This window comes from Macrobrachium nipponense, chromosome 21 (assembly GCF_015104395.2).
Source record: "Macrobrachium nipponense isolate FS-2020 chromosome 21, ASM1510439v2, whole genome shotgun sequence".
NCBI classification, from domain to species: Eukaryota; Metazoa; Arthropoda; class Malacostraca; order Decapoda; family Palaemonidae; genus Macrobrachium; species Macrobrachium nipponense.
Window position 1 is genome coordinate 65,583,901 of NC_087212.1, and position 14,321 is coordinate 65,598,221.

Consider the following 14,321-nt stretch of genomic DNA (forward strand, 5'->3'; position numbering starts at 1 on the left):
ACCTCCTGCCAAGCCAGGTCAATGAGTCGGATGCAAATGACGATGTCGAAATGCTCTTCCAAAATTGACGCAAGGTGAGGTTTGTGGTATCGGTGATGTCGAAACATCTCTTGAAAAGATGTTTTGTGTACAGCTTCTTAAAGTTCGCTATCACTTGCTGGTCCATGGGCTGGAGGAGAGGGGTGGTGTTGGGCGGAAGAAAAAGAATCTTAACGAAGGAATACTCCGCTAAGATATCTTCCTCGAGGCCAGGAGGGTGGGGAGGGGCATTGTCCAACAACAGCAGACATTTCAGGGGGAGGCGCTTCTCTTCCAAAAAACTCTTCACAGTCGGGCTGAAACACAGATTTACCCACTCCATGAACAAAAGCCTCGTTACCCAGGCTTTTGCATTAGCCCTCCACATCACTGGAAGCTTCTCCTTCAACACTTTGTGGGCCTTGAAGGCTCGAGGAGTCTCGGAGTGATACACCAGTAGGGGCTTCACCTTGCAATCCCCACTGGCATTCGAACAAAGTGCGAGCGTAAGCCTGTCTTTCATAGGCTTATGCCCGGGTAGCTTCTTCTCTTCCTCCGTGATGTATGTCCGACGAGGCATTTTTTCCAAAAAAGGCCAGTCTCATCACAGTTGAAGACTTGCTGAGAACTGTAGCCTTCCTTGGTCATCATCTCGTCGAACGTCTTTTTAAAGGCTTCGGCCGCTTTCGTGTCCGAGCTGGCAGCCTCCCCATGACGCACCACCGAATGGATGCCAGTCCGTTTACGAAATTTCTCGAACCAGCCATGCGAAGCCTTGAACTCTGGGGTTGGCGTTGAAGTCCCTTCCCCTCCCTCGTCTTCCGCCTGCGCAATCAAATCGCCGAAAATAGCACTGGCCTTGTGAGCAATTGCTGTCTCCGTTACTGTATCGCCAGCGATTTCTTTGTCTTTTATCCAGATGAGGAGCAGCCGTTCCATCTCGTCGTGCACATGGCTCCTCTTGCTGGACAAAATAGTGATGCCCTTCGATGGTGTAGTTGCTTTGATGGCATCCTTCTGTTTAAGGATGGTGCCTATTGTCGAGGGATTACGGCCGTATTACTTTGCGATCACACTCAATCGCATACCAGCTTCGTACTTCTTTATGATCTCCATCTTTGTCTCCAGAGACAGCATGCGCTTCTTTCCGTGAATTTCAACTTTCTTTGGGACCCATGACTACGTTAATTTACGTAAAGTTACACAAATACGTAATAATACAGTCTTCGCACAACACGATAATATGTACTGCAACGAAATCATTAACGAATTTACGTTACTAAACGAAATCGTTGGAGCGAACAAATGCTGATTGCGTACGGTAAAGTTTTGGGTGCGGAGTGGCCGAGCTAAGGGACGACAGCGCGTACGTATAGAAGATGCATGATGGGAGGGATGCTGTCCAATCAGAGAGAAGGATCTCATGGCTTGGCTAGCATCAGGAACCAATGGGAGAGCAGGAGGATGGTGGTGAGTCTACTAGCACTAAGATGGCGGCGTGCGGCGCGAGTTTCAAAATTGTTATCGGGTGAATCTCTGACTTTCAGAAACCTTTCGTATCTTGAAATCTTTTCATATGTAGAGCAGTAAAATTTTTCGCATTGGCTTTCGTAACTTGGATTTTTCGTAAGTTGAGCCTTTCGTATCTCAAGGTACTACTGTATATATATATATATATATATATATATATATATATATATATATATATATATAGATATATAATATGATATATATATATATATATATATATTTATATATATCTATATATATCTATATATATCTCTATATATCTTATTATAGATATATCTATATTATTATATAAATATAATAGATATATATATATATATATATATTATATATATAATAGATATATATATTATAATATATATAATATATATATATTATATATACCTCTATATATATAGATATATATATAATATTCTATTTATATATATATATATATATGATATATATATATATATATATAATCATATATATTAATAGATATATATAATAATATATATATATAAATAATTATGTATAGATATATATATTATATATATATATATAGATATATATATATATATATATATATATAGATAGATATATATATAAATAATTATATATATAATCTTATATATATATATATCTATATATACATGAGTCTGATCACATCACCGTGATTCATATATATGCATTAAGCTACAAATGTCCTTTAATATCTAATTAGCTCTACCTCAGAAAGAATATATTTTCATATATGTTAACTTAAGGGGAATTTTGTCGGCTCCGGGGCGCGAACCTAGGAACCCAGAAATCAGGACGTACAGTGAAGCGCCTTTAACCGCACGGCTTCACTGTACGTTCTGATTTCTGGTTACTAAGTTTGTGTCCAGGAGCCGACGAAATTATTACCAACTAAAAATTCCCCTTCAGTTAACATATATGAAAATATATTAATTCTGAGGTAGAGCGATTTAGATATTAAAGGACATTTGTAGCTTAATGTAGTATATATATACATACATACATACATACTATATGTTATCTATATATCATCTAAGATATCAATAGATAAGAAAATATTACTATATAGATATATATATATATATCTATATAATATATATATAGATATATATATTAATATATATATATATGATATATATACAGTGTTCCCCCTGTATTCGGGGGATGTGTACCAGACCCCCCCGTGAATAGTTAGAATCCGCGAATGTTTGGAACCCCTATAAAAAGCGCTAAAAACAGCCTATTTCGTTAGTTAAAACTTAAGAAAAACCACTAAAAATTTTCATACTTAGTTTTTTTAATAGTTTTATCACAAAAAGTGCATTTTATGATGAAATTGATCACAAAAACCAGGAATTTGTGGATATTTCTCATAGAAAAATACCGCGAATGCGCGAATTTTCCGCGAATAATGCGGGGAAACGTTCCAAGAGAAATCCGCAAATGTGTGAGTCCGCGAATCCGGAGAACGCGAATATGGGGGGTCCACTGTATATATATATATATATATAATATATATATATAATATATATATATATATCTATATATATATATATATATATATATATATATATATTATATATATATATTTGCCCCACCTGTAAGGGCTAAAGAGATAATGAACAGGGTTTTCATGAACCTTTAATATCAATAAAATTAGGTATAATAAGTATCATTATCCAATATTCAACTAAACAAGAGCTAATTTTTCTAGCTTTCACAAAGCTGGCCTAAAGAATTTGCATTTATTAATATAGTTTAGATTTCATTTATTAATCAATAACTTTTTAAAAATGGTATTAATTGGGTTAATTTGAAATCATGGAGATTCTAACATAATTTCTTCACTTGACTTATTTCCAAAAATTGACATTCTTCAAATACATTTTAAATGTTCACACAACAAATTTTTAAACATTAATTGTAATTCTAACACTTGGCCACCCACAGCTTAGGGGCCAAAGGAACAAGAGTCCAAAAACCAAAAATAAAATTATGAGCAGTCTCCATGTAACAAAAGTTGATTAGCACCTTCAAGAACTCAGTGATAAAACCAAGAAGATATTCATGTTTTTTTTTTAAGTAAAGAATTAGGAAGTACTATACTCTCTTCAACCTGAACTTTCGGAAAACTTTGGCAGCATCTTCCTCAGAGACTATCACCTTAGTTATTGTAAAGTTTCATATAGCTAGAATTGGCAGTTTAGTTACAGTGCCTTTTAGTATTCCGTTTGTTTGTGTTGTACTTTGACCCACTACAAAGCTTTAAATAGCAAGGACGGGAAATTTTGCTACAGTGCCTTTCAGTAGTCCTTCATTCATAAATCAAATTAGAGCAAACTGACAGGGATTGATATACTGTGTGCCATGGCAACAGTAAACAAGTTGACGTACAGGCTACTATATAAGGAAAACTTCCACATTACAACAGGTGATGATACTCTTAAACAACAGGTGATGATACTCTTAAACAACAGGTGATGATACTCTTAAACAAAACAGAATCTTCAGATTGTAAAAGATGGTAGAAGTGAATAGCATACTACACTTATTGGCTTCTTATTACCAGAAAAAGCAAGATCAAAGTGTTGGTTCTTTGGAGAACAAAGAAATAGGCTCTAGTAAAGCAATGGTTTGTGGTTTTTACATAATACATAATATATTACCCTACACAGCAATATAATTCATTTTTACATTTATGTAAATTGTTAATTATACCTGTGAAAAATCGGTGACAAATGCAGGTAGGGTTGCCATGTTGCTTTTTACATAAACCTTTGTTCAAGCAGAAGTCAGTACATCCATCCAGTTTTTCACAACGGGGTCCTGTTGTATTAGTAGGGCACTTACACTGAAGGTGAGGAACTCCTTTGTCATCTGATGTTGGGAGTATGCTGCATTCGCCGTTATTTTTGCAATAGCCTGCACATCTAAATACATTATACAGTATTAGTCAAAGAGCTTGATTTGTCATAGGTGCACAGCCAAAATTAAATTTCAAATATCAGTGTAATTAACAAGTCTATCCATAAATATGATGATTTTTCTAGATATAGTATAAACTAAGTTTTCAGTTTTCTAGATATACTATAAACTAAGTTTTTCCGGGTACATTAGAAAACAAAGACAATGAAAAATAAAGCTCAACAAAAACATTAACTTTTGTCATATGAAAAGGAAGGTACTGCATAGATAAGGATTTTGAGAAGTATTATCAATGCATAGGGCAGCAGGAAAATTCATTTAGCAATTGATGGTATTATTTTATAACAAGAGACCTACAAAAAGGCAGATAGGAAGTATATACAGTGGTACCTAGACATACCTGAGGCTCAACTTACGAAAAATTTGAGTAACGTAAGCAAATACAAAGATTTTTTTGGCTCTACATACGAAAATAGTTCAGGATACGAAAGGTTGTTGCTGTAAAGTCCCAAGATTCACCCGGACCACTAATAACAATTTTAAAGCTCGTGCGCCGCCAACTGAGTAGACTCGCCACCATCCTCCCGCTCTCCCATTGGTTCCTGATGCTAGTCACCGCCATAAGATCCTGCTCTCCTATTGGTCAGCATCTCTCCCATCATGCATCTACGTAGCAGCGTGCTTTTTCAGCCACTCGGTAGCAGCATCGTTTCTATACGCACGCCGAATTTGTTCGTTCTATACAATTTCGTTTATTAACGTAAATTCGTTAGTGATTTCGTTGTAGAACTACTTTATCGTGTTGTGTGAGAACTTTAGTACATACGTATACATACTAAATAACTTAATTATGTAGAGTTTATACGCAGTCATGGGTCCCAAGAAAGTTGAAGTTCATGGAAAGAAGAGGATGCTTTCTTTGGAGACAAAGATGGAGACTATCAAGGAGTATGAAGCTGGCATGCGATTGCGTGTGATCACTAAGGAATATGGCCGAAATCCGTCGACGATAGGCACAATCCTTAAGCAGAAGGAAGCCATCAAAGCAGCTACACCTTCCAAGGGCGTGACTATTTTGTCTAGCAAGAGGAGCCACGTGCACGACAAGATGGAAAGGCTGCTTCTTGTCTGGATAAAAGACAAAGAAATCGCTGGCGATACGATAACCGAGACGGCAATCTGTCACAGGGCCAGTGCTATTTTCGACGATTTGATTGCCCAGGCCGAAGACGATGGAGGAGATGGGACATCGACGCCAACCCCAGACTTCAAGGCTTCTCTTGGGTGGTTCGAAAAATTCCGTAAACGGACTGGCATCCATTTAGTGGTGCGGCATGGGAGGCGGCCAGCTCGGACACGAAAGCGGCCGAAGCCTTTATGAGGACATTCGACGAGTTGATGATCAAGGAAGGCTACAGTTCTCAGCAAGTCTTCAACTGTGATGAGACTGGCCTTTTTTGGAAAAAAATGCCTCATCGGACGTACATTAAGCAGGAAGAGAAGAAGCTACCCGGGCATAAGCCTATGAAAGACAGGCATACACTCGCACTTTGTTCGAACGCCAGTGGTGATTGCAAGGTGAAGCCCCTACTTGTCAATCATTCGGAGACTGCTCGAGCCTTCAAGGCCCACAAAGTGCTAAAGGAGAAGCTTCCAGTGATGTGGAGGGCTAATGCGAAAGCCTGGGTAACGAGACTTTTGTTCACCAAGCGGGTAAATCTGTGTATTGGCCCGACAGTGAAGAAATTCTTGGAAGAGAAGCGCCTCCCTCTGAAATGTCTGCTGTTGTTGGACAATGCCCCTGCTAACCCTCCTGGCCTTGAGGAAGATATCCTAGCGGAGTATTCTTTTATCAAGGTTCTTTATCTTCCACCTAACACCACCCCTCTCCTCCAGCCCATGGACCAGCAAGTGATATCAAACTTCAAGAAGCTCCATACAAAACATCTTTTCAAGAGATGTTTCGACATTACTGATACCACAAACCTCACCTTGCGTGAATTTTGGAAGGAGCATTTCGATGTTGTCATATGCATCCGACTCATCAATCAAGCTTGGTAGGAGGTTTCAAGGCAAACCTTGAATTCTTCGTGGAGGAAACTCTGGCCTGATGCCATATCTGCCCAATACTTTGAGGGATTCGATGTGGGCGGAAGCTGGTGCAGATTCAGAAACAGTTGATGACCCAGAAACTGTTTCCCAACCAGATCTTGACGAGATCGTTGCACTCGGCAAGTCCATGGGGATGGTCGTCGACGAGGACAACATCAACGACCTTCTTCAGGAGCACCAAGAGGAGCTTACGACGGATGACCTGAACGAGTTGGAGGCCATGCAATATAACGTCATTCAAAAAGAGTTCTCTAGCAGCAGCAAGGAGGAGGACGACCCTATGACAACGGCAGAAATTAAGGATGCTCTAGCTGCTTTTCATAAGGTGCAATCATTTGTAGAAAAGAGACACCCCGAAAAGGCTTACACAGGTCATATGCTTGCGCAGTTCGATGACGTTTGCCTCAGTCGTTTCAGGAACATTGTGAAAAGTAGGCAGAAGCAATCTTCCTTGGATGGTTATTTTTTAAAGAGGCCTTTAGTAGGAATAAGCAAAAAGGAAGATCCAATTGATACTACGAAAAAACGGAAAGTTGAAAGCGGTGAAGAAATTGAAATTTTGTAACAAAAAACAAAAAAAAAAAAAAAACATAAAGTATAAAAATGTAAAAAAAATATGTAAAAATAAAAAAAAGAGAAAAAAAATTTAATTTTAAGTTTTTTGTAAAGTCGCCACTTTCGGAGATAGCCTCACTCGAAAAGTAAGGTTCCATATTTTACTACATACATACGTCTGTACGTACAGTATTTCTTGTATACCATGTACACTAATACACTTTATTTACAGGTACATATTAGTATTACGTATTAAGTTAGGTACTGAATGGTCCAAATTGTTGTATTTCATTGTTTATTGGTCAATTTAGCCTTATTATAAAAATTGACTGGGGTGTTTTTGTAGGGCTTGGAACGAATTAGGCAATTTACATGTAAAATGCGGTTCAAGATACAAAAAGCTCAGGTTATGAAGGCCACCTCGAAATGGATTAATTTTGTATGTCGAGGTACCACTGTATTGAAAGAATTGAAGATAAACACTTGTATCCATCAAAGCTCAGTACTAGGTCTCTCATTATTTATCGAAGTAATGTGGGAAACTACAAAGAAGTGTTGGAAGTAAGGCTCCTGGAAGCTACTTGATACCTAAAAAATGGAGAGGGAATTGAGGAAAAGGCTGACAATCAACACAAGCAAAATCAAGATTAAAGTGACTGGAAAGGAAGCAATGGGAAAAGACACTTGGAAAGATGCCACATTTTAGGTACCAAGTTATAATAAAATACTTATAACCAGATGCAGCCTGAGAATTGCAGTCATGAATGATGCCATGGGAGATGTCCAGGATAGCAAAATGCAAACAGAAATTAATTTCTAAATAAAAAATTAATAAAAGCTGACAAAGAGAAATGGAATAAAGGTAATCATATTATGATAGAAATGTAGAACTTAGGGGAAGTTGGACAATTTATTCATCCAGGTGGCATGCTGAAGTCTGAAACCAATAGCTATAGCAGTAGGAAAAAGTAGCAACAGATTGGATTAAATGGAGAGACTTTTGAACTACAGGCAGTCCCCGGTTATTGGTGGACTCGGTTAATGGTGATCCTGTTTTGTGGAGCTTGTCTAGTGCCAAATACTGAAATAATAAAGACCTATGAACTTTTAAAGTTAGAAAAAACAGACTAACCTGCTTATATCACAGTTTTGACCTGTATACTTTCGATCACACTGACATTCTGGCCCTTTACTTGTAGAGACACATTTCCCAAATTTGCACAATGGACAAAGAATTTCTGGATTTGGTTTTGCAACACAAATTTTTGTCTTTTTATCTGGAAAGAAGAAATAAACTTCCAACATTATTTATTATTTACTGGACCTATATTTACGAAGGTAAAGAAGTATGTATACTGAAAAACACCAATGCAGTTATCACGGAAAGAAAAAACTATGTACTTATAACGAGCATTCATTGAAACTTAATGGACAGCACGTGTTATGCATCACCTCTGGCCTCACAAGAAAATGTAAATCCATCTTGTATGATGAAATGCAATTAATGTCTATATGAAAATATCCTATCGGTAGTATTTAATTACTATAATGCTTAATCTCCCTAAATGATCAATATAATCTGTATAATACAAAAAACTATTACAGTTTTACTTGCAATTGCAAATCATAATATTTACTACTTTAATGATTCAGCAGAGTATAACTATTACAGTATAGTTACGTAATCAGTAAATAAACACAAAATAATTAGTTAGAAATCTTACTGTACCTTCGTCAAACTTCTCCATTGTATCATCAGGGCAAACACATGAGAACTTTTCAGGGCCAGAAATGAGACACATGGCTTTGGAAGCACATGGATTACTTGCACAGGGGTTGTGAACTGTTGGGGAAAAGTATACACAAATAAAATATTATCTGTATTACCAGCTATTAACACTACTATCTCCTTTAAATAAACAAGTTTTGCTCATTACATACCCTTAAGTCATTATGGTAACACTGCTGAGGTCATCAAGGAAAAGAATCTTTTTAAAACAAAGTTGATGGTTTTATAAATACAAAAAAATACCCTTTGTTCTTGTTTACAGGTGTAGACTATGTGCATAATTAGCAAAAGAAGATCCTGCTATAGTGAAATAACCGCCTCAACATCTCACTGTCCTTAGTATGAAGCTACTCGCTTAAATATATGCATCTGTAACCTAACCACTGGAGTTGATAAAGGGAAACCAATATTTAAGATATGGTATTTATATTAACAGGGTAAGATCTCTCTGGAAGTTTGATGTACTGCACATTACAAATACTTTGAAGTATTATTAGTTTCTTAAATCTCTAGCAGAATAACATCTCAGGATTCATATTCTTCATCATAACAACATAACAAACCTTTCATTGCCAAGTATCTTCAATAGCTTAAATGACCTCTCAACTTCTCAGTTCCTAATTAGATTAGCATATGCTTTCAACTGAAAGCTTAAATCTGAAATGTGAAATACAAGATACCTTCCCTTCCAGGGTGAGATTCAAATCAATCCTGCCAACACTAATTCATTAGTGCAGTTGGATAATATCTAAGGTATACTTTACTCACTATACTGTGTTCTTGCAGTATTTATTGGAACTAAGGTACTCTCTCCTTTCCCTTGTATTTTCCATCCACGTCCTTCAAACTTTCCACTAACCTGCTCTTGCATGAATTTTTACTTTGTATAACAAACCCTTCAGGCGAGCCCTAACAGTCTAGAAATGTGACTCAGTTGTCTTGTTAAATAACTTTATAATGATTATAATAACACTAATCCACTAAGCTTCTATGTGGTATAATGGGTCAGTGTTGACCTCATGGCATGGTGGGTTAGGACTGACCTCACATTCTTAATGCAAGTGTAAGAATACAATCTTGGACAGGAGTGATCTTATTTCTCATCTCAGCTTCAACACTTTCAGTAAAGTGTACCAGTTACTTGTTAACATTACAATATAGTTGTAAAGAAACAATAGCATTGCCCTTTCTTCTGTCATTTATATAAAAAGATGAAATGTACACAAAAATGAAAATCCTGAAAGCAAAAGCTTTTAAATGTTCTCTATAAAAGTTCACTAAACACAATCAAACATGACCAATAAGTAATTCTTTGTCTAATTCACCTTAAGAACAATAGTAAACTAATTTCCTTACCTCAGTGCATACTTTATGTGTTTATGTGCCTAGGGTAAAAAAAGATGCTGTTCTAGTCTCTCATAAGCAGTTTTACTGATCATAAGAAGGAACACTTTATTTTAAACACTAATTATGAAGCTATGATAATTACCAAGCGGTTCTGTATTTATTTTCTAACCAGAAGACTTCATTCACCTCCCTTCCTAGTAAAATTTCTAGATACAGTGAATACATGACTCAAAAATACTATAATCTTAACAGTCACAGGCAGATTGAAAGTTCCACTATTCTATATAGGTATATATACCAGTAGTCTTAAAACTTCAGTTGTACTTACTTGTTGTATCATGTTTTTTCTCTTGGACAATAAGAATATCAGATATTTTAATGACATGCGTAGATAAACGAGTAAGTCCTGGGTTACGAACCCCTCCAAATTTGTTCATACGATAAACAGTATTAGTGTCATGTGTTGTAACATATAAGATGTCTTCAAATACATCCAGACTGCTTGGAGACCCTTCACCTGACATGAAAAGAATGCTTATGAGCTTGAGAAATATTTTACCTAGAATGCATAAGAACTTAAAATACACAGGTGAATTATGTATACAGTGGACCCCCCGTATTCGCGTTCTCCGGACTCGCGGACTCACACATTCGCGGATTTCTCTCGGGAACATTTTCCCTGCATTATTCGCGGAAAATTCGCGCATTCACGGTATTTTTCTATGAGAAATATCCACAAATTCCTGGTTTTTGTTATCAATTTCATCATAAAATGCACTTTTTGTGACAAAACTATTAAAAAAACCAAGTATGAAAATTTTTAGTGGTTTTCCTTAAGTTTTAACTAACAAAATAGGCTGTTTTTAGCATTTTTATAGGGGTTCCAAACATTCGCGGATTCTAACTATTCGCTGGGGGGTCTGGTATGCAACCCCGCGAATACGGGGGGACCACTGTAATGTTTATCTATAAAATTCATGTGCAGTGAAGTAATGCTGACCATCATGTATTAAAAACTAATAATTTAACATCAAATGAAATAAAAATTAATCTTATAATGAATTATTTATAAGAAAACAGCTAAAATTACTTAAATTGATACCCACTAAATGGCACAATCTGGTGCAATAACGATATGGAAAAATCTAGTAAAATACAAGAATTTTTGCAGAAAATATTAAATATCCTCAAATCATCTGGTACAGAGATGATTAACTACAATTCCATTATAATATTTCTCTTTTATAAATAGCAATTGCTTTTCTTTCCTTTAAAGACCACAGTGCTTAAAAAAAGTCTTGAAAAGCCAGGGGAGCAATGTTATCAAAATCTTTTATTTCCCTTTGAGTTCAATGGTTTATATTGCATGCTTAAATAATTACAATAAAAATGTATGTAATACTACTTGCAAAAATAAAATACAAATATTTAGGTAAGACTGGATGCCTCCACTAAATAACCAACAATTATGAAGAAATGAAGCATAACTGTTCATTGTATTTCTTTAGACTAATTCATAATTCATTCAAAGAAAAACCAAGAGAGGCAACAATGAAATTTAGTTTATATTCTTAATCATGATAAGCTTGTGTTACCCAAAGAATGCATTAAACATGATTGATAAGGAAGAGTGAGTAAGGGCCAAGAAAGATCATGGCGGTCACACCATATTTGAGCAGTATTCCTTACTCTCTAGTATTGATAACATAATATATTATTCTTATGTATATATACTGTATCCAGTCTTCAATTTCAAACATAAGCCATAGGACAAGATTTGTAAAGATATATCTCCTGAACAAATTGACAAGACTAAACATTAGTTTTGCTAAAACAAAACTGGAAAAAACAATAAATTTAAATTTCACTTACTAGAATTAAAATGTTTTACCACTTGCCGATCAGAACCATCTAATTTAACAGTTTCAACATTACTAGTCTTACTGTCTGCCCAGTATAATCTACGTGCAGGATAATCAATAGCTAGCCCTACAGGCCACTGAAGGTTGTGATCCACTAAAGTTCTAACATTTCCACCATCCATTCCAGCTGAGCGAATGCTTGGTCTCACACCCCAATCAGTCCAAAAGAGCTGCCTGTAAGTACAAGAGCTGATTAAAATGCATGAATATTAATCAGAAATGAATCATGAGCAAGAATTAGTTTATTCCAGACATTTGTGTGTAATTCAAGCACCACAATTTTCTTCACTGCCTGCAATCCTATCAGGAATGGTTTTAAATACTGTGTGATTGATTTTTAAAAATAAGATAATGTATCAGAAAATAGGAACACAAAACCCAATGAATTATCACAATTAAGTTAATTTATGAAGTGGATAAAGTACATTCATTAAAAACAATTATAGTAAAAGCATTTTCAAAGCAATGACCACTTTAAAATACAAAATGAAGAAGGCACACTGAAAAAAATGGCGACCAGTGGAGTTTTCAAAATGAGTTTTCAGTGTTAATTATTCATATAAAAATGAAGCAAGGGAAGATTTTCTACTAGCAAAAGAAATTATCTTTAAGTCAACCTTTTTCAACATAAATTCCTAACTTTAACACAGATATTCTTTCACAACTAGCCAATTACTTTTGCATGGGATTTTGCACTGGAACAAACTTCTTCATTGACAGCATATCACTGTAATTGTCAAACTTAGTTTCAGTTTTTCAAATTTATAGCTTATTCTCTTCTATGACAGTTTTCATTTAGTCATAAAGTCTCATCATTTTCATTATACAGTACAGTAGTACCTCGAGATACAAAATTAATCAGTTCCGAGGCGCCCTTCGTATCATGAGGTTTTCGTATCTTGGACCACATTTTACATGTAAAATGGCTAATCCGTTCCAAGCCCTCCAAAAACACCCCATTAAATTTCATAATAAAGCTAAATTGACCTATAAACAATGAAATACTACAACAATTTGGACCATTCAATACCTAAATTAAGACTAAAAATGCAAAACCTGTAAATTAAGTGTATATTAGTGTACAATAAATATTATTACTGTAATGTAAAATGTGGAAGCTTACCTTTTGAGTGAGGCTACGTACATACGTAACTATCCAAGGATATTGCTTCTGCCTACATACTTTTTCACAATGTTCCTGTGTGAGCCTTTTCGGGGGGTGTCTTCTACAAATGATTGCACTTTATGAAAAGCGGCTTCAATTTCTGCCTTTTTTTTTTTAATGTAATATGTACGTACGTACACTTTAAAAAATATACGTACGTACTACAACGTAACTATCCAAGCAAGATTGCTTCTGCCTACGTACTTTTTCACAATGTTCCTGTGTGAGCCTTTTCGGGGGGTGTCTTCTACAAATGATTGCACTTTAATTTCTGCTGTTTTTTTCTTCTTTTTTAATTTTTAACTTTTTATTTTTTACTTTTTTTACTTTACGTAAGTTTTTTTTTTTTTTTTTTTTTTTACAGAATTTCAACTTTCTTTTTTTGCACCTCATGACTCTGTTGGCCCTGGTGTCCATCAAAACCCTGTTCAGCCAAATGCTCTCTCTGCAACTGATTTGGGTTCAGCAGGGAGTGGAGATTCTACCAACCTTGCAAAGTTTCCAGTTATCCCATGAGAGAGACCTTGATCACTTATCCCATGTGAGAGATCTTGGTCACTATTTTTTTAAATATTAGTATTACGTACACATTGACGACCCCGAAAACGAATACCGTGTGGGTACTATAACAATGCTGGTACCGAGTGGCCGAGCCACGCCACCACGTGTACATAATAGATGCATGATGGGAGGGACGCTGGCCAATAGGAGAGAATGATTTCATGGCCGCGACTAGCATCAGGAACCAATGGGAGAGCAGGAGGATGGTGGCGAGTCTACTAGTATACTAAGATGGCGCGATTTTCAAAATTGTTATCCGGGAGAATCTCGGACTTTCAGAAACCTTTCGTATCTTGAAAACTTTTCGTATGTGGAGCCGTTAAATTTTTCGTATTGGCTTTCGTATCTCGAGTTTTTCGTAAGTTGAGCCTTTCGTATCTCGAGGTACACTGTACATTTA

General features: G+C 35.9%; 1 protein-coding gene across 1 annotated transcript in view; it reads right to left on the reverse strand.

Moving 5' to 3' along the window:
- LOC135198099 (prolow-density lipoprotein receptor-related protein 1-like) overlaps nt 1-14,321 on the reverse strand; it is an 875,913-nt gene that overhangs the window by 124,089 nt on the left and 737,503 nt on the right. Inside the window, 5 exon segments of the mRNA XM_064225548.1 lie at nt 4,264-4,475; nt 8,270-8,414; nt 8,867-8,980; nt 10,602-10,790; nt 12,146-12,369. Coding sequence (XP_064081618.1) covers nt 4,264-4,475; nt 8,270-8,414; nt 8,867-8,980; nt 10,602-10,790; nt 12,146-12,369 — 884 coding nt within the window.